Source organism: Typopeltis vanoorti, chromosome 9 (assembly GCF_054136105.1).
Source record: "Typopeltis vanoorti isolate ZY-2024b chromosome 9, IOZ_Tvanoo_1.0, whole genome shotgun sequence".
Taxonomy (NCBI): domain Eukaryota; kingdom Metazoa; phylum Arthropoda; class Arachnida; order Uropygi; family Thelyphonidae; genus Typopeltis; species Typopeltis vanoorti.
The window spans coordinates 83,772,079-83,793,477 of record NC_143557.1 but is presented as its reverse complement, the minus strand read 5'-3'; the positions used below and the strand labels follow the sequence as shown (position 1 = coordinate 83,793,477).

The 21,399-nt window shown below is 36.6% G+C and overlaps 1 protein-coding gene across 1 annotated transcript in view; it reads left to right on the top strand.

The window, feature by feature from the left end:
• The first annotated feature begins 361 nt into the window (after positions 1-361).
• SPoCk (secretory pathway calcium atpase) overlaps positions 362-21,399 on the top strand; it is a 518,064-nt gene continuing 497,026 nt past the window's right edge. Inside the window, exon 1 of the mRNA XM_090398525.1 lies at positions 362-671. Coding sequence (XP_090254651.1) covers positions 591-671 — 81 coding nt within the window. The 5' untranslated portion in view covers positions 362-590. The remainder of the gene's footprint in view (positions 672-21,399) is intronic.

Sequence of the window (21,399 nt, the reverse complement as noted above, 5' to 3'; positions counted from 1 at the left end):
TATTTCCCCCCCCCCCCCTCTATAGCATCTTTAATCTCTGTTTGGAAGCCTTCTAGAAGTTTCGGAAATGCAACAAGGGTTGCAGTTCAATTACACATCAAAAAATCATTAATAAATGTGGCACAAAGCAAGTTCATAACACAAAAAAGAAATTCAGTTTTCTACAAAGTGTTCTCTTATAAATGTGATGTAACAGTAAATCATACAACACGTTTTCTCATTTCATTTGATGAGTGTAATTTGCCAATTGTGTTTTAGGAGTCAAGACTGACGTTTCGATTTTTATCGGGGCTGCTAAGGGTTTGTGAATGTACCGCAGCGCCGAGCCGGCGTTTGTTTTCGAAGGCGAAGTTTCGGTTGACTATCGCTGATGTAGTGATGAAGAATAAGAGATACTTATAGTTTCCAATCAGATCGGTGTCTGCTGACTTACCGAATATTAATTATATATTTTTTTCTTTAGAAATTGCCTAATGTGTAACTTATTAGGAGGTGTTGTTTCACTTAGTGTTGGTGCTAATTCTAGTTAATACAGACATTAAACCTTGAACGATATTATAACTAATCGAAGATACAAAATAAGCGAAATAATGAAGCAAACTGCCTACAAACAGTTGCCTTCAAGTGATTTCTGCACAGAAAAACGTGCGGCGTTTGAGGAGAAAGATCCCGTAAGTGCGACTTTTGCGTTATTTCCATATTTTATGACTAACCAATGAGTTAATGTTTAGAAGAGTATGTACATAACCGCCGTGTTGAAAAATTCGCAGTTATTGATACGTAGCATATTAATATCTCTGATATGATTCATTATAGCAAATGTAAACGAAGCTCTTTATTCTGATTAAGCTAGCACATATTTAAATGATAAGTTTCCGGGAAATTTAAACTACGAATGGGAAATGTGAATAAGAGCTTATGGCAACGATGCCAGGTGCAAACATTTCTTATATATATATATATATATATATATATATATATAAGAAATATTTGTTTGTATATAAATAGTATTTAATATTATTATTAACTCGCAGATTACGAGAAGCTCCATTTAAACTCCCTGTCATTTTTGCTTTTCTGTCCCTCCCTCCGTTTTTATTATTTTTTTGGCTTGATTTCGCTGTTATTTCTTTTCTATTAGCTCGTCTGTTATCACTTTCGCTGCAGATATATTATTACTTAAGCATATTTATGTACTAGTCAGTTAATTCGGTAATATGTAATAGCTTCAGGGCATCTGTAATTCGATTGGACGTATATTTTTAATGCTTTGTCCAATTTAAGAAATGCAAAATAGATGACTAAAGTAGATTTGACGACTAGTACTCCGCGTACCCTTTATAATACATAAACAATTGTTGTAATAAAGGTTACTAACAAGAAGCATCCACAAGGTTCTGCTTTCGGCCCGCTGCTGCTGCTGCTTAACTTTATATGCTGTGTTTTGAAGAAGGATATTTAATTGTTTGTTTGTTTGTAATGTAAATTTGGGAAAGTAAAACGGTAATTAAGCTTTCTGGCACATGGAGAAAAAATAATATGGTGCTTCCCCCCCCCCCCCACTAAATGTTGATACTGCCCTTTTTAAAAGTTATTTTTGTAAGCTGGAGCCACATTTTTTTAATTTGGCATTTCTTTGGCATTCATTATGAATCTCCAGGAGAAATACACTGTTACTTAATGTAGATGTTATACTTTGGAAGACAGCAGATAGAATGCTGTTACTCTATGTTGGTGCTATATCGAAAGAGAAGGAGACACTTGATATAGGAATGCTAGTGAAATAAAAATGCATTTCTGCCAGGAAAGGCTAGAAGTGAGTGTCAGTTAAAGGAGAGATTTGCTCTTGATTGTTGAGCTGAGTGTCACCAAAGGTAAGAGGAGAAGAGCTGTGGTTTATTTTCCTTTTTTTCATAACCTCAAGAATTGTAGTTCACGATAACCTAGATGACTAGCTTGTCATTACTCCCATTGAAGGATGGTGTGGAAATCAGTGTATATAGCACTGGCTGATGCATATCTTGAAGCTTGGGATGTTTGAGTATTGTAAGGGAATGGACAGTGCTGCCATCATCAAAACTGTAGATAAGATTTGAGAACAGTGAGATAAGATCATTTATGTGTATGAAAAAGAAGATGGGTTGCACAGCTAAACTGAAGAATACATTCATTAGTGTAGAAATCCGAAAGAAGAATGCCATTTATTAGAGAATATGTGCATCAGGGACAACCAGAAAGAATACTTATAAACCATATACAATGGATGGAAGGTAAAACATAGAATTGCAATTTGCTGAGATGTCTACTCTGTTAGACTCTTTCAGATATCCTGGGAATATCAAGTGCAACAGTACAAATTTCTCCAAATCTTTCCATGGCACATGCCTATAGGTATGTTATGTAAGTGATAGGATTTGTGGATCTTGAGTGGTGGAATCTCTTTAGCTAGTAGAGCATGTATATTTCTAACCTATGCAATGTCTTATACATGTTCTCATTTCCAAAGCCTATTCCTACATAAGGCTATCCTTGCTTTCTTCTACTTGGTGATTTTGAGTTTTCCTGATCCAACACCCTCATTTCAGTGAATAAGAACTTCTTCAAACCTGCTTCCTTGCATGTTCAGAAAATTACCTTGCACATAGCTCTCTTCTGTCATCAAATGCACTTCAAATATCCATATATTTCAGGTCTTCCATCTTGCATATTTTTTCTGTTATGCTATTCGTATACCATTAACTATCCTCTCTCTCCTTCACTTTTCTGTTTCACATTCTCTAACAACTGATTCCTAATAATTTGTTACCTTGATACCTACTGCTTTAGAGATCATTTGTACTAAACATCACCATCCAGATCTTGACCTCTTGTTATGTATAATTGCACACTCTTGTTCCACTACAGAAGCACTCCTTTAATGTTCTGTATTGTGTGCCTTGAATTGCCATACATCATAGATAACACTTATCCAAGTTTTAGCTAGAATGTTGCATATACAGACAAATTGAGGGAATGTTGTGTGCCTATCCCACAAACTATTAGGCATTCTTTTCTGGATCCTTGCAAAAATCTCTTCATGGCCATAAAAACATGGTAACCAAATATCTATATAATAATGTGCATTCATTCCCTCTCCACATTCTTTGGCATATTTCCACATTTAATACAATTACTGAGCTTCATCCTTGCCTTCCAAAATCTTACTTTTCACAAGACTGAATTATTAATTCATTCATCTGCCCATAGGAACAGATCCTTTAAATCCTTCCTCAGAGCCATTACAGTTCTCCCAACTTTACTTCACCTGCAAAGCACTGCATATCCCCCAGTTAAACCCTTTCCAATATCATTAATATATAAAATAAAATTTCCTCATAGCCCACCACTAGTGATTTTCATCTTCCATGACACTGTCCTCTTCTATGTAGCCTTTCTGCATAGGAGAGGACAGTGTATCTAACCTCATCTACTCCATTTTAATTCTATGTTATCACACCATGCCTGATAAATCACTATTCGATGTATGTGGTAGAATACAAGCTTTGCTGAGGTATAAATGGTTTGTGTCTAAAGCTGAAAGATAAAAGTGCCAGAATACGTGTAATGCATTTATGAAACACAAGTAGTTTATTCCTTATTACAGAGAACTATACATTATATCATCATAAACCTTGCAGCTTAGGCGTCATTATCATATTTTTAAGGAAATTACAACATAGACTAATTATTAATTGTAAGAAATTTAATATTGCAAATATTTCGCACGTCAAATTGCCATAATCAAGGAATACGGTGCAGTATATCAAGTGGGAAATCAATGCTGGCCTTATTGGCTGAGTAATTACCATATATGCTCTCCAACAGAGTGCATAGCTTTTGAATCCCATCATAGGCATGGATATTAAGATAGGAGATGGATTTCATTTCCTGGTGTGGGACCACTGCTTTCTTATAGGAGACCTGCAGTAGCTTGAAAAAGTTCCATGATTGATTTTTAGAGTAGGGTTTACAGATTATGTAAAAAGAAAGGAATTAGTAAAAATAGTAAAAAAAAATTTATCCTTAGTCCATCCACACTACTAATGTATTACATAAAAAATGAATCATTAAATGAACATGATAAAACCAGTTGACAAATCATACTAGTCAGTTCACTGAAAAAAAAATATTGAAATATAATTAAAGTAATAAAAACAAGCAAATGCATTGGCATATTTTATGCTTTATCAGAAGCTCTCAGACAGATTGCAATTTGGACTCAAGGGTGGAAGGATGGCTATGGTTGCCATCCACTGTGCTAATGCATTAATGAATCTTGCACCAGAAGGGTTCTTGTGAAATAAAATATGCTGATGTAGTTTTCATTTTTGTATTGGCAGTTAAGGTAATACTAGAGAAGATGATTTTGCAAAAACATTTGACTAATTGCCATGTGTCTATCATAGCATAAATTGAAGCAAATGGGAGTTGGATAGTAGGTTAGTGACTGGGTTTGAACACTATCTTACAGATGGATAGCTTAGTTGTATAATATAAGCTTAGTCGGTGTAGACGAAGCACTCTGGTCATAAAGATCTGCATTCGATTCTTATCCTGATTTGAGTAATCTTTATCTGGTCTCTTTTGACTAAAGGGTGAGTTAGTCGGTCTCATACAGAGGTAGAGGGTTTTATTCACCTGGTAACTTGAGTTTTTGGTCCCTCAGAACAGGCAAACTGGCCTTGTGAACACACATGGATACAGCCATGAATATTTACACAATGTAGAAGCGATAGGGTCCTCACCACATTCTTTTTACACCCATAGTCAACTCTAAGTCACATCGTGGTAATCGCCCTCCTGGGTGGAGACGACACATGATGATGATGAATATTTGACATAGGAGAAATGATACCAGTTTGGTAGTTTGGTTTATAAATTGACTATTCATAACTGTATTTTTTAAGGAAATTACAACATAGATTAATATTAACTAAAATAAATTTAATTAATACTTCGAATTCATTATAAAATATTAATACCAGAAACACATTTAATATTTTTATTGTAAAATTTTTGGCTAAGTTTCATAGCATTAGTTAATACAGTTACAGGAAAAGAACAATTTAATTGAAAGCATGCGATATTATGTGCAACATCAGCTGGAGGAGATCGCCCTTGTCAGAAAAATGGCGTAATCAAATCCTTAGTTGACAGAGCTCATAAAATTTGTTTTACAAATTCTCTTTTAAACAAAGAACTGTTTATTATCAAAACTACTTTAGTGCAAATGGTTATAATGCAAAAACTATCAAAACTCTCAAATAATTATGGCCATTGTCCTGACCCTCATGAAGAAGAAATTACCAGAATTTGTATTCCATATGTTAAGGGACTTTCTGAAAAAAAAAGGGCTAGAGTAATGTACAAGTTGCTTTCTGTCTAGTTCACTAACTGAATGCATTCCTTATCTCACCAAAAGACAAATATCCTCTATCTTATCCTGGAGTTTATAGAATCCCCTGCTCTTGTGGCTAATGTTTTTATCGACAAACTAGTCGATCTGCACAAATTCATCTGAAAGAACATTATTATTATTATTACGGGCAACTCCAAGGAGTCCTTAGACTCATCGAGGGAGGCCCTAAACTTCATGTCAAGAACAACTTCAACATCCACACAGTATCTATCATACTTTGCCTTGAACTCATTCACAGTCATGGCATCCACAACAGACTCTGGCAGCTTATTCCACTCATTCACCACTCTCCAAGTAAAAAACCTAGTTCTAACACCCTTGCTAGCCACACTCTTGCCCAGTTTCCATGGATGGCCCCTAGTCCTCCCACCACCAGTCCTATTCTGAAAAAATATCCTCTGAATTAATCTTATAGTAATTTGAATGTCTCAATCATATCATCCCTTTTCCACCTATCAACCAATTTCTGCAACCCACAAATCTTCAACCTGTTTTCATAAGGTTCATTCCATAGACCTGCTATCATCTTGGTCACTTGCCTCTGGATCCTCTCCACCTCCTTCCCATCAAGAAGAAACCCTGGTGTCCAGATCTGGGCACAGTAGTCAAGATGGGGTCTTATCAAGGCTCAATACAGAGGAACAATAACTTACTTGTCTCTGCTTGTCAAAGTATTCTTCAGTAACCAAGTGATTTGATGAGCTGATATAGCCACGTTTGCAATGTGCCTCCTAAACTTCAACTCCCTATCCACCAACACTCCCAAATCCCTGGCCTTGTCAATCTCCTGGTATACTGCTGCTAATCTTTTCAGCCCAAAATGCATAACCTTACACTTTGCCACATTAAACTGACATCCATTCTCCTTAGCCCAGTCCTCCAATCTATCCAAATCATCATGCAAAATTTTGACATCATGTGCATTCACTATTGCTCTACCCAACTTTGCATCATCATCAAACAAATGAATAGTTCCTCTCAGATCCTTTCCTATATCGTTAATGAACAAATTAAATAGTAGTCCAAGAACATTTCCTGCGGCACACCACTAGTCACAGGCCATCTTTTGGACTCTACTCTTGAATAAATTACTCTCTGATATTTCTCCATCAACCACCCTCCTATCCATCTCACCAATCCCATATCCATCCCCATATGCTGCAGTTTACTGATTAGAATTCCATGTGGTATCCTGTCAAAGGCCTTAGCAAGGTCCAACAGTATCACTGTAAACCAAAAAACTTTTGGTTTACAGTGATAGTTTACAGCTTCACAAAACCAAGCTGTCCCCATACAGTAACCCATTTTCATCTATCCATTCCTGTATTTTTCTCTTGACTACTTTCTGCAAAACCTTGACATTGACTCCTGATATGCTGATCGGTCGGTAATTTGCAACAACAGTCTTGGAACCTCTTTTATGCAGTGGAACTATTTTCCCCTCTTTCCACCCCCTTGGGACTAACCCAGACTCGAGACTCAAATTAAACAAAATGGTCAAGGGTAATGACAATTCTTTAGCCACTTCACATAAGACCCAAGCTGGTATACCATCCAATCCCACAGATGTATTCACATTAAGGTTTTGTAATATACTATTCACTTCCATTTCATTCACCTCAATTCCCGTATAGGCTATTGATTCCTTCATTCCTGCAATATCACTAGCTGGATGAGCAAAGTGCTCGCTCAGTAATTCCACTATATCAACTGATTCAGTTACCTCCCTACCATTGGCATTCCTTAAAATCATTCTGCCGTATACATTTTTTCTTTTACTTGCAGCATATCAAAAAAATTGTTTGGCATTCTCTTTAGCTTGCGTGTCTAATTTCCTTTCATAATCCGCTTTTGCTTTTCTTGCCACACGTTACCCTTCTGGCCTGTGATTTATACTGTTTGTGGGCCTGCAGGTCACCTTTCTCCTTAAATTCCCTCCACAGTTGTTTCTTTTTTTTGCAGCCCAAGCTTAATGGTGTTATTTATCCATTTAACTCCTACTTGATTTACTATCCGGACTCTAGGCATACAGTCAGCCATTACCTCCTTCAAACGCTCCTTTATCGCTTCCCATGTACTAATCAACCTCCAGCCCTGGCAGTTTTACATGCCATGGCACTGAACCAAGCAAGCAACATCAGGAATACAATACATTTCTCTTAACGAACCCAACAAATCTGGTTTAGCAAACCAAGCTTTATCTACAAAACACAGAATTCAATGGAATGAAACCAAAATGTTACACAAAAGTTACTTTCTTCTAGAAGGACTCTACAATGAAAGTTGTGAAGCACACATTCACAATCCAAATCTGAACAAAAATTGCCTAAAACTTTCTCAATTTGGGGAAGTTATATTAACCAATACTCACCATTCATGTGTTCCATAATTGTAATTAAATAATTTTTATAATTTAAAAATAATTAATTAAATCAGTTGTAATTTATTTTGAATATCTATTAATATCCCAACTGACCATGACGTCTATAGACATCCAGCAAAATCTGAATACGATTTTGTAACACCTATTGAATAACATGCATACGAAGTGCAATTTGGTCTCACTATTTCATCCACCATGGCCGGTAGAGAGGTTAATGCAGATGGAGTTATTCTCCTGCAGCAGATATTGCACATACTATCATGTGCTTTCAATTAAATTGTTCTTTTTTGAGTTTTTCTGTAACTGTATTGACAATGGCTATGAAACTTAGTAAAAAATTTTACAATAAAAATATTAATATAAGTGTTTCTGGTATTAATATTTCATAATGAATTCTTCCGTTTAAGTCTCAATTTTCAGATGTAATACTTCCATTATTTTGGCAAAGTCAAATTGCCATTATCAGGGAACAAAATATAACAAGATATGTGCACATAGGTATTACACTAAGTAATGAAGATGAAGCGTGTCAACTGAGAGTAGTCCTAAAATCCAAAATAGTGCCCTCCCCCTCCCCCAGGGACAAAATAGGGCATCCTTGGCTGTTAGGCTGAAGTATGGAGGATGAGCTTCCTAAATTTGGGGCAGTTTCATGCAACCAAATTTGTCGAGGTTAAGGTAATTTTTCAGTTAGAAGCAGATTTAAGGAAAAGTCTTTTGTATTTATATTTACTGTGATGGAGTAAAGTGGCTTTCTTCCAGTGTATTCTGTGGTGGTTTTCCAAAGCATGGGCAACAAGTCCTGAATGGTTGTAGTGATGGGAACAGATATGGTATTCAGCAATTCTGATGTTGGCTGTCCTGCTTTTTTTTTGACCATAGTAGGATAGTTTACAATTACAAGGGATCTGATAAGCACTTGGCAGGTGTAGAGACTGTGGCTGGTCTTTGGTGGAATGGATATGGGATGCTAAATTTTTTTTGTTCTGTAAATGGTTGAAAGTTGTATTTTTTAAAAGATTTTTGTTAGTTTTTCAGATGAGCCTTCGATGTATGGAATAGTGATATCTTTAGTATAGTCTCTGTTCTGGAGATAGGGAGAGGGTGTGTGGGTTTTGGGTTTTAATATTTTTTTGATATGTTAGGAATTATAGTTATTGACTAATAAGGTTTTGTGAATGTGGTTAAATTCACTGGAGAGGTTATTGTTATCTGAACTAATTAATTTATCCATGTTATATAAAGATTTAATAATTCCATACAGGGATGATGTGACTGTGAATGTATCTGTTGTTGTGTACAGGTTTTTTTGTAAACAGAGAAATATTTACAGAAACATTTTGTATAAAAGATACATTTTCTTTTCACAGAAAATGTATCTAGCAGTATGTGTGAGTGGGTTTTCTATAAACTTTGTTGATGATGTGTTCTCCATTTTTTGATGATGTTTGACTCACTGATGATGTGTCAACACTGTAACCACCTCTTAACAATTTAAATCTCAGTCATATCACCTCTCCTTCTTCTTCTATCTACCAAACTCTGCAGTCCACATTCCCTCAGCCGATCCTCATAACTAACATTTGTACAATCCTGAAACCATCTTTGGTATATGCCTCTGTACCCTTTCCACAGCTAATTTATCCCTTACAAATCCTGGGGACCAAATCTGAGAACAATAGTCGAAGTGTGGTCTGATCAGGGTCTTATACAACGAAATGATAGCTCTTTTATCTCTGCAGGTCTCCTTCTCAGTATTGCAGCAATCCTCTAGTTTACCTTTGCAATACGTTCCCTGAATTTCAGGTTTCTATCAATCATCAACCCCAGATCTCTTGTCTCCCCCCCCTGCGTCCTCCAGTACAACTCCTCCAATAGCGTATGAAGTGTCCCAAACCTCAAGCCCTTACATTTTGCTGCATTAAACCGATATCCAATTCATTTGCCCATCTGTCTAGCTTATTCAAATCCTCTTTGCAGGGCTACCACATCTGCACTATTACTAATAACCCTTCCCAGCTTTACATCATCCGCAAAAAACTGAATATTCCCCTTCAATCCACTGACATTGTTATTGATATAAAGGTTAAACAATATAGTTCCCAGTACTGAGCCCTGTGGGATCCCACTTGTAACCTTCTGCCTCCTTGAAACTGCCCCACCATACAGACAGCCAATCCCGAATCCAGTTGACCAACCCTACATCCAGACCCATATGCTGCAACTTAAACATCAGCTTATCATGTGGCATTATACTTACTTTCGGATGTGTATCCGAAAGTAAGTATAATTTATTTCTTTACATCTTTATTAATTGTGCTCTTACTCACTTTCTAGGTATGACTACTCCTTGTGCTGTTCTCCTCTGATAGTGCTGAAATATTTCCTATGCATCAGTCCTATGAAATATTTATAATAGGGACTGATTCATAATCAAGTCACTTTTGACCTTTATTCAGATTATTAGGTTCACATATTCACAAGAATAAAGAATAATAATTTTTATTATTGCAAATATTTCAGCCGAAAATTAATGGGCCATCAGCATAATCACAAGGTGAAGCTCATTCATTCTTTTGACATAGGTTGTTATAATTATCATTGATTTTACTTTGTCAGTATGCAATTGATTTTCCATAATAAATTTACTTTATATTTGAAGCAATGAATCCAGCCAATACCAAAATAAACTCAACAATGGATTTCATATTTTCAAAAGTAAATGTTTTCATTATGAAAGTTAGAAAATTTCTTTCCATCTATTATTAACAGAAGTCTGATTGTTTCAAAATGCAGTTTTTCTTTTAGCATAACTTTTCCGATAGGAGAATTTGTTAAATAAATTATCCGGGTTCGTGACCTGTGCTGGTATGGACATTGAATTTATAGTTATAAAGGTAAAACTAGATGATGATTTTCTATTCTACGGTTTTTAGTGCTGTCCAGGACATAGAATTAAACTGTTCAAAAGAATGAGCCCATTCTTATGTGTATTATAGAATTTATACATAAAGCTTCAGTTGTGAATGCGTCAGAAACCATCATTAAAAAGATTATGCAATAATAGTTGCAGGTAAATTTTCATTACGTTTCTTTATTTTTTTCACTGACTGTATAAGGAATGCATTAATATAAGAAAAAGTGGATTAAAAAAATTGTTAATATGGTTGGGCCATTACTGATGAAAGAAAACTATTATTTAAAGTTGAAAGTTTATTTTTCACTTGGTTAGAGTATAATAAAATTATAATAAAATTGAGGTCTCTTCAGTGGGAGCCAGGCCCAAAGTTTGGGCCTGGCTCCCACTGAAGAGACCTCAATAAAGGTCAAAACTAGTCTGAGTACTGTCCCTTACCGTAATGCATAACATTAGACATATCCGCAAGGAGATGTGTTTTGCATTATAGGAGATACTGAGATAGGAGTGTTGGTAGCTTACTCCACCTTTGCAACAAGTTGCCCTAGTGTTGTACCACCTTACCCCAGTCCTGAAGATACTTTCCGGCGCAAACTTTGTTTACTCACACTTAGAAAAAGGATTAAACTAATTTTATTATATTATTTAAGTCCTTTTGAAAACAGTCTTGTAGTGGTTAGCCCTTACACTTAAAGAAGAAAAAAGCCAAGCATTGTGATATCTCATCTCATCTTCTTTATACCCTCTTTTACCTTGCGGTGTCGAGGGTCCATTGATCATTGGACCTCAATCCGTTTACAGGATAAAGTGGTCAGCCCTATGCCGCGGTATATCCTATGGCCTGTAGTGTTAAGTTCTCAAGGCCAGTTTGCCTGCTTTGCGGGATGAAAAACCCCAGAATAAACTGAGGAAAAAACCCTGCTGTCCACGCCCAAGACTGGCTAACTTGGCTATGGCTGAGGAAGATCCTTCAGCTACTCACGTCACCGACGGGAATCGAACCTAGGACACTCCTTCCACAGGCATATGGTTGCGAAGCGCATAGCCACTAGGCTAACCGCGCGGACTGTGATTGTGATAATAGAGATAAATTCATACATGACTTAAAAGTTACCAGAAGATAATAATTCTCTTACTGCTGTAGTTGTTTATTTTACAACCATTACATGAAAACATTTCATATTTGAATTGGATATTGAAAAATGAGACATGTTGGGATCCCAAAAGCATGTCTAGGAATGCTGGGACATTTTTTTTTGTTGAAATGTGACTGTCCTAAAAAAAACAGAACAGGTGGACACCCTAATCATACCTCTCCTTGAACTCATTTGACTGACAGAGCACTTGAAACACACTCTGGAAACTCATTCACCACTTCTTAAGTGAAAAATATAGTTCTTACATCTTTGTTAATGCACTCTTACTCACTTTCTAGATATGACTACTCCTTGTTCTGTATCCTCTGGCAGTGCTGAAATATTTCCTGTGCATCAGTCCTATGAAATATTTTTAATAGGGACTGATTAATTATTAATAGGTCTAATTATTAATTGGGACTGATGCACATGATATATATTTCCTGTGCATCAGTCCATTTTAGTAGCTTCATCTTAAATGCTTCATCATATCCCCTCTTGTCTGCCTATCAACCAACCTTCACAACTCACAAATCCTTAATCTTTCGTCATAGAGAGCATTCCACAGACCACCATCTTAGTTACTCACCTCTGGATCCTCTCTGCTACTTCCTCATCCTGAAGGAAACCCATTTAACCAAACATAAGCACATAAATCTACATTTGACCATATTAAGGCCTTATAAAGAGGAATGGTAACTGCTTATCTTGGTCAGTGATTTGCTACACCTTTTGGAGCCTCCTTTATGCAACAGAACTATTCCACTCCCTTTTAGCTATACTAGAGCTGAGACTAAAGTTAAACAGCCTAGCTAGATTCAGTGCCAACTCCTTTGCATGTTCTTGTAATACATGAGCTGATATCCTATCTAATCTCATGGCTTTATTTGCATAGAGATTTTGCAGTATCTTAAGTATTCCCAACCAACCTTTATTCTCACGTAAGTTTCTCTCACAACTGTCATAGCAATATGCTGTGACAGAAACTGTCACAGTCAAAGGAAATCCCCAAAGAATTTGGGATTTCCTTTGACTTGCTTAGCTAATTTCTTCTCATAATCTGATTTTTGTCTTATGCTGGTCATCTTTCTTGCCCACACCTTGTCACCTAAGAAGAAATTCTTATATAACCTCCACATTTTTTATTTTTGAAATCCTGCTTCACGGTAATGCTTATTCGTTTGACTCACCTGATTTATTCTTCTTACTTGACTATACAGTCTGATATTGCCTCTTTCTTATCTACTTGATCATTTTCCAAGCTCTACTAATAACCTGCCTTTGCAGATTCTTGTGCCATGACATTGCTTTAACCTGTCTCCTAAACTTGTCATAATCACCTGCCCATACTACTTCTGTGTATTCCCCTTATTAACTGAAAATTCCTCATTTTGCAACCTCTCAAATTGACCACATAATCACTCTATCTAGTTGGAGGCAGTGTAGCCACCTTGTTCATGGACAGATCTTTTAATCCTTTGACCATAGCACACAGTTTAATTTAAAATGTTATAACTTTTGATGTACTTATTAGATTTTTAGAAGAGTACCATTATCCTTTGGAACTTTTCAATAGCATAGTTGTAGAAATTTTTGCAAAACAGTGGCATCTCTGAACACTTTCAACCTTGATTTATTTATTATATGGGTATCTCTGGAGTTTGTAGACATCACTGGAGGTTCACACTAACCTGTGAAGCACTCACAACTGCCTTTGGCAACCCATTGCTTTATTACAAATTAATTTACAGTGGATAAGATTGCATTTTTTTTAATCCTTTCATTCAGTCATGAGCAACAGGATGCTTCTAGCTGGAGTCAGATGACATTACATCAGATTACCTTAGTATCTCACTATGCATGGCAGATTTTCTTTTGAAGGTTGCTACCAATACTGGTTTTAAGTTTTATTGAAGTCTCAGCAACACGAAGTGTAGGCACGACTTCGCATTAAAGGTAGTGCGAAGTCGTGCCTACACATGCAATTAGCATAGTACTAAAGTTTGTAAGCTGAGGTTGCGTCTCATGCAAATGTTTGTTTGCTCACACTTGGATAAAGGATAAAAATAAGAATATAATCTCTTTTCAAGTATGATTCACTCAACAAGCAAAGCCATTGCTAACCACACTCTTAGCAAGTTGTGTATTGGGTGCAGTATCCCAGAAGAGGAATGTCACTAGTAATGCCAAGAGAGTCTGTTTTGGAACTATTGTTATTTAATTTGTATATTAATTATATTGGGATGGGTTTGACTGGTGATATATAACTGTTTGCAGATGATGCAAAACTGGGGAGAGTGATGGGGAATCAAGCAGATGTTATGACCTTACAAGAGGACTTGAATAGATTGCATGAATAGGTAACAATATGGAACTGTCAGCTCAGTGCTGCAAAGTTGAGCAGATGAGACCTTGGATTGGTGGACAAGGATCTGGAGTTCAGAAGTTGTGAAGTCATCACATCATTATGCTAATGATGCAGAGGACCTTATTATACAGAAATAAAGAAGTTCTCGTTCCATTGTATAAGGTGCCTTGATCAGGTCTTGTATGGATTATTGTGCACAGATTTGGTTCCCAGCTTTTCATGGTGATGAGAATATATTGGAAAAAGTCCAGAGAAGACTGACTTAGGTGGTAACTGATCTTTGGGATGTGAGATATGAAGGCACATTGAGGGATGCAGTTTGCAAAGCTTTGTGAATAAGCAGAAGAGAGAGGATATGATTGAGACATTTAAGTTGGTAAATGGTTGTTACTGGGATAATATGGAAAGTTTTTCATGGAAGGGGTAGAATGATGAGAGGGTATGAGCAAGGGCATAAGGTGTAAGTTCTTTGCATGGTGAGTGGAATGCATTGCCTGCCACTGTAGTGAATGTATATGCTTCCCCTTAAGTCTTTTGACTCCACGGAGATCTGGTGTTAATAATAATTAATTAAATGTGTCAAAGCTTAAAGACTGCCTTTTTTATTGTCAAAACAATTTGAAATGACAGTGCTGTATAACTGGGAAGAGACTTCCACATAGATTTTAAGGATGCAGAGATCCTAGCAGGGTTTTGACCTAATGTCTAATTCTTATGGTATGTGCTATTAGGTATCTATCCTGGATACTGACTGGACAAGGATGGGCTGCAATTTGGGAATTATCCAACCAAGTTGTATTATTGGCTTAAACCATAATGCAAAGTGATCACATAAAATGACAGAATTTCACACACCTGGAATGTTGCTTGGCTAAACAAGCCCCCCCCCCCCCCGTTGTTTTCGTCAGGGAACCAGAATGAACAGCAAAAAAAAAGTCAGCTATTGAAATTAATCCCAACTCAGCATCAGTAGATTTCAGCATTGGCACCATTAGCATAAGAAGTATTAATGAAAACACATGGAACTAGCAGAGGAATTGGATAAGTAACAGGTCAACATAATGAGTGCTTAAACAAAGAAGACCAAAATAGTTGAGATCTTTCTAAGCAATAGATACAGTATATTATATTCAGGCAATAACAATCAGGGAAAGGAGTAGCTGTGGTATTGAACACTAAGTATGAGGAAAATCATCTGGAATGGCAGGCAATATTAAGTACAGGAATGTGGACAGATATCAGAATGGGAATCTAGTCAATGAGGTTTATTTGTGCCTATAGTTCCATAGAAGATTTTACCAATGAAGAAGTGAAGGAATTTTTCGAGACATTAGAGAACTCAGCTGACACAACAAAAAAGGAAAAGTTGCCCCTTGTTGGAGATCTAAACAACAGAGCGAGGAATGATTACCAGACAATTCTGAGAAAATTTGGAGAAAAGAGCAAAGCTAATAATAATGGTGAATACTTGGTGAAAATCTTCTCAGTTATTAGTTATTCCTTAATTATTCTTAACACCATGTTCCAATATAAAAACATGCAAATTCACATAGAGAGAAAATGCAAGAAATAAGAAAAGTCTCATTGATTGTTATTCTTGAAAAGCAATGTTTTCTCACTAGTTATAAGCGCCTCCGTAGCGCAATTGGAAGAACGATGGTACATTGTGCCCTTCGATTGGAATAGGCCTATGTTCGATTCTCGTCGCGATGGGAGGAATCTTTATCTGGATGATTTCAATCGAAGGTGAGTTAGTCGATCTCATATGGAGGTAGCAGGGTTTTTTCCCCTGAAACTTGGGTTTTTCATCCCGCATACAGACAAATCGGCCCTTCAGAACACATGCAATTTACAGACAAAAAAATACTAGTTGTGGAGGTGGGTGGTAGATGACATTGATGGAGTTGATTTGTAGTAGAGGTTCGGTGTAGTGGTTGAGAGAGTTGTAGGTGTCCTCCTGCGATGAGTCTTCGGGCTCCTTGGAGGTATCAGGAATAATAATAATAGTTTGACTTGTTGTTGGAAAGTTTTTTTCAATTGGTTATACTATAAATTAAAGATACCAAGGTCTGGGTAGTGACCCTTTCCATAATGCATAGCATTATACATGTCTACAAGGAAATGTGCCTTGCATTATGGGATACTAAGGCAAGTGATATTAAGTCTTAGCTTCCTTATATCAATTGCCCCAGTCCTGAAAATACTTCGGGTGCAAACTTTGTTTGCTTACACTTGGATAAAGAATTAAACCAAGTACAGTAAGACCCTCCCCCCCCCCCGTATCCGCAGTCAACCCCGGTCCGAAGATATTAACATACGAAAGGTCAACTTACGAAACTTTCATAGTCTCTACAAACATTTGGCTTTGAAATAATGTTGGATCTAATATCCACTTTGCTTATGTAATTTTGCATTGCCAAAATGAAGCTGTATGGCTCTTTCTTTTAGTACTAGACAGTTCTGCTGATCGCAGAGATTGTCCAACACCAGGGCAACTCATTGCAAAGGTGGAGAAAGCTACACACATCTGAGGTTGCTAAGATTCCATTCATATTCAGATAACTTTATTATAGTATGCTGTTATAATTGTTCTGTTTTATTATTAGTTATTGTTGTTAAGCTCTTACTGTGCATAATTTATAAATTAAACTTTGTCATAGGTATTTATGTATAGGAAAAAACATAGTATATATAGGGTTCGCTACTATCCGCAGTTTCAGGTATCTGCGGAAGACGATGGAACCAAACCCCGTGGATACGGTGGGACTACTGTATATAATTTCTTGGTATCTTTAATTTATAGTTTATGACTCAAGGCTCACCATTTAGTGTTGAAAAAGATAAAATTTAATTAATATTGAAAATAAAGGTGTATAAGAAAGTTTTAAAACAAATCAAAGTTGGACTGCTTTTAGAGGTCCCTAGACACAAATATTATTCAAGAAAAAAATGAAATAGAAAACAAGGACCAAACATTGGAGATTTAGTGGCAAACTCCAAAGAAAACTTTCATTCAGCCAAAGATGCTGTGATGAAGTTGTCTTAACAGAAAACAAAATCAGAACTCCATGGTGGGCTCAGGAAGTTAAAGAGGCAGTCAAGAAAAAGAAGAAAGTGTATGGAAAGTTGTTGGCAAGTAAGTCAACTTGCAATCCTAGAGAATACAGAGAAAATATAAGAAAGTGATGCAATGTGTAAACTAGCTAAAGAAATCTCATTGGAACGTTTTGGTAAGAACATGGAAAATAAATATCAGGAAGGTGGCAAAATATTGATTTGGTCACTGGGCTTTTTGAATCGGAGTATGGAACATGGCGATATAAATGAAATTGTGTCGAGGAAGATTGTGTGAATGCTAAGATAGCATGTGAAAGTGAGGGTGAAGGAAACAGCATGAGTGATCATAAGAAAATGTGCAGGAATAATGATGAAAAACAGAGTGCAAGTAATGGTAAACATGACTAGTCAGACTGATATAATAAAAGCATATGTGAGTGACAGTAAAATAGTGATAGAAAGAGAATGATAGCAAAAAAAATACTGCAAAATTTGAAAGCAGAGTTGAAGATGAGACAAGAGATGAAACAGATGTGGGGTGAAACAAAGGGAATTGTAGATACCTATGGAAAAGTGAAGAAGACTGAAATGAATGATGTCCAAATGAAAGAGGTAACCAAAGACTCCTAACTGCAATTGTATAGGTTTCGATTATTAGAGGTCTGGTGAATGATAAGGTGCATCAGGTTTGTTTTCAGAAGGTAGATTGATTAGAGTGATTAAGGCATTGGATATGAGGAGTAAGCAAGCAAAACAATTTGTAGTGGTAGTAGGAACAAATGACTAGAAGCAAGGAGAATGTAATACTCGATATCAGGAGATTGGTGAGAAGAATAAAAGACAGTAGGAAAATTAGTATATTGTCCAAATATGACAGTGATGAGATGAGGCCAAGAGCATGGATTATAAATGATATGTTAGGAAATTTTCATGAGGAGAAAGGAGTGAAGTTTGTCAATGTGTGAGATGAGCGTGAAGGATGAATGGAATTACATAAGAGTGATGGACTGCATTTGAATGGTTTGGTGTAAGTCATTTGGAGAGGCTGCTGCTGGAAGTGAGAGTAATGAGTGCAGAGAATGGAACTGAGCAAATAAGAAGCAGTGCGAAAGAGCAGAATAGTAAAAAAGGAGGGATTAAATTGGTGCTTATAAATGGAGAAGTGAGTAACATGAGTGTAGAAAATGAGAAAAGAAGTGTACAAGACAGACAGGGGTGCAGATTGTGAGAAAGGTTGATACTCAAAGAGGAAATGAAAGTATGAGTAGACAAGAAAGGAATGGGGGGGCACCTTTGTAGGGGAGAACATTTGGGTTTGAAGGGGGGGGTGCTGGGATGGGTAGAGAGAGAGAGAGAGAGGAATAAATTGAGGAAGGCACAGAGCAGTCACATCTAAGAAATGATATCAGTGAAACTTGTTATAGATCCTGAATGAACTGTTGTGTTTGTGTGTGAATGCTAAAAGTATCAGAAACAAGGGGAATGAAAATGTTGCATTGAGTTCATTTATCCAAAAATTGTTGGAATGAGCGAGATATGAAATACTTAGATGTTGCTATGGACCTGGTAATTTGGAAGATAGTGACCATGAAATGTATAATCAAATAGGAAAAGGATGATTTTAGTTATGGAAAATATAGATTTCGATGATGAGATAGCATGTGGAAGTTAAAAAAAACGAATTTCTCAAGTTTTTGAGGAACAGTTCCCTCAGGTAATATGTAACACAAGTTACATGAAGATAGAGGGTCTTGGATTTGATCATGTTATTATAGAATGTCATTATAAATGAGGTATCAAATCTTCCTCTGGTTGATGGAGTTACCACTGACTGATCACCTGTGTGGTGATCATTTTATGGTCATCCCACAGCCATGTGAGGAAAGGATATATATGTGGAATTACATGGGTGGTGATTATGAAAAGCTTGAATGACATTCAAGAATTATTTAGTAGAAGTAATATCTAAATGTATTCCAAGGGTCAGAAGATTAAGGTAGGGATGAAATTGATGGACAGGGGGTTAAATATGCAATACAAAGAAAGAAGGCATTATGGAAGCAGCATAAGATGAATAATAATAATAATAATAATCAGTTCCATGAGGGGTACAAAGAACAAACAAGGAGGATGACTCCTTGGTAAGGGTAGCAAAGATGCATTATTACTAGTGGTCAGCTAATAAAGCCAAAAAAAAAAAAAACCCTAGGGAGTTCTTTCAATATGTCACCAGCAGAAAACAAGAAAACAAGAATGACTGTGGAAGGATGACATTGGTTGAAAAAAATTATAAAAGGATAACTGCTACATTGGTATATATTTGAGATAATAAATGAGCAGTTCATAAAGGTATTGTGAATGCAACAGCATGCAGTGTTTGAGAGGAATGGAAGGCAGAGGACTGACTATGAGTAAACAAGATTTGTATATGGGGAATTGAGCAAACTTGATCTTAATAAGATGTGGGACTTGATGATATATCATCATGTGTTTTGAGGGAATATGCCGAGACATCCTTGGAATGCTTGTTTAATGAGTCTTACACTGGGTCAAGTTCCAAAGATGTGGAAGGAAGGAAGGCAAGATTGTACTGCATCATAAGGTATGTGATAGAACTCAACCCTCAGATTATAGGTCAATCTGTGTGTCAGGTGTCTTTTAAATGTTGGAGAGGTTAGTGAAAACCAGAATTGAGTTGACAAGAGTGGTATTCTCTTTGATGGACAACACGGGTTTACTAAAGGAAAATCATGTTTTAATCATCTCCTTATTTCAATAAGGTGACAGGTCCATTGGACAAGAAAGATGGATACTCAGTGGTATACTTAGATTTTGCAAAGGCTTTTGATAGATTGCCATGTGGTAAACAGATAAACTAGAGTGAATGGGGTTAGATGTGAGATTAGTGCATTGGATTGGCTCTCTCATAGGTATCAGCAAGTTGTGTATGGAGGAGAATAATATATTAGAAAAGGAAAGTCACTAGTAGTATGCCCCAAGAGTCAGGACATTGCTTTGTAATCTGTATGTTAATGATATTAGGGAGAGAGAAAAGATTTGAATAGGAATATTCACTTCTTTTCAGATGATGCAAAGTTGGGAAGAACTATGAGAATTAGAGTAGATGTGGCTTTACAAGCAGATTTGAATAGACTTGGGTGAATGGACACAGGAACGAGGTGAACAGTTCTGTGTTGCACTGTGTAAGGTTTTAAATTTGGAAGGGATTTAGAATACACACCTGGTGGGGAAATATTGGAGGAGGCAGAGGAAATAAGAGATGTGGGTGTGATGGTGAATAGGGATCTGAAATTGTGAGGACAACACAATAAATTCTGACAATGATGTTGGAGGACACTGACATGTAGAAGAAAGAAGATTTTGGTTTCATTATAATCAAGGCTACATATAGACTACTGGCATACACATATATTTGGTCACTTGATTTTCAAAAGGACGAGGAAGATATCAGGATGAGGTGATGATATTATAGACATATAAGTTGGTAAGGGGATTCTTATCAAACTGTTGAAGAGGTGGGGGGGGAGAAAAAAGGTCACCTGGAGACTGTATAAGGAGGGGTGTGAGCAAAGGAGTGAGAAGCAGTTTTTTTTTTGTGTGTGTGTGTGTGCAGAGAATGTGAATGCATTTGAGGCATGGTATGATGTGAGCTATGTATATGACAGGGGACCTCTGACAAAGAATCTTTGACTCCATGTAGGTCTGAGGATAATAATAATGAGATTGACGACTCGATATGCTGGAGACTTTTGAAAAGAGTAGAAATTGAGGAAGGAGTTCCATAAAAGGAATCAGAGATGATCAAGATGACATGAAAACTAAAGATATTGTAGATGTCTGGATTAATCACTTTAAAAGATTGCTAAATTCAATCACAGTGAATTAGTCACATTGAGATAGCAGAAAACATTCCACAGAACTGCAATCAGAAACTGTCAATAGAAGTAGAAACAGCCAAACACTTGAAATGTGGAAAGGCATCTGGAGTGCATAGTATTCTACCAGAAAGGCTCAGATGTAGAGGTATAAAAGTTTTATAGTGGTTACACTGTGTAATGC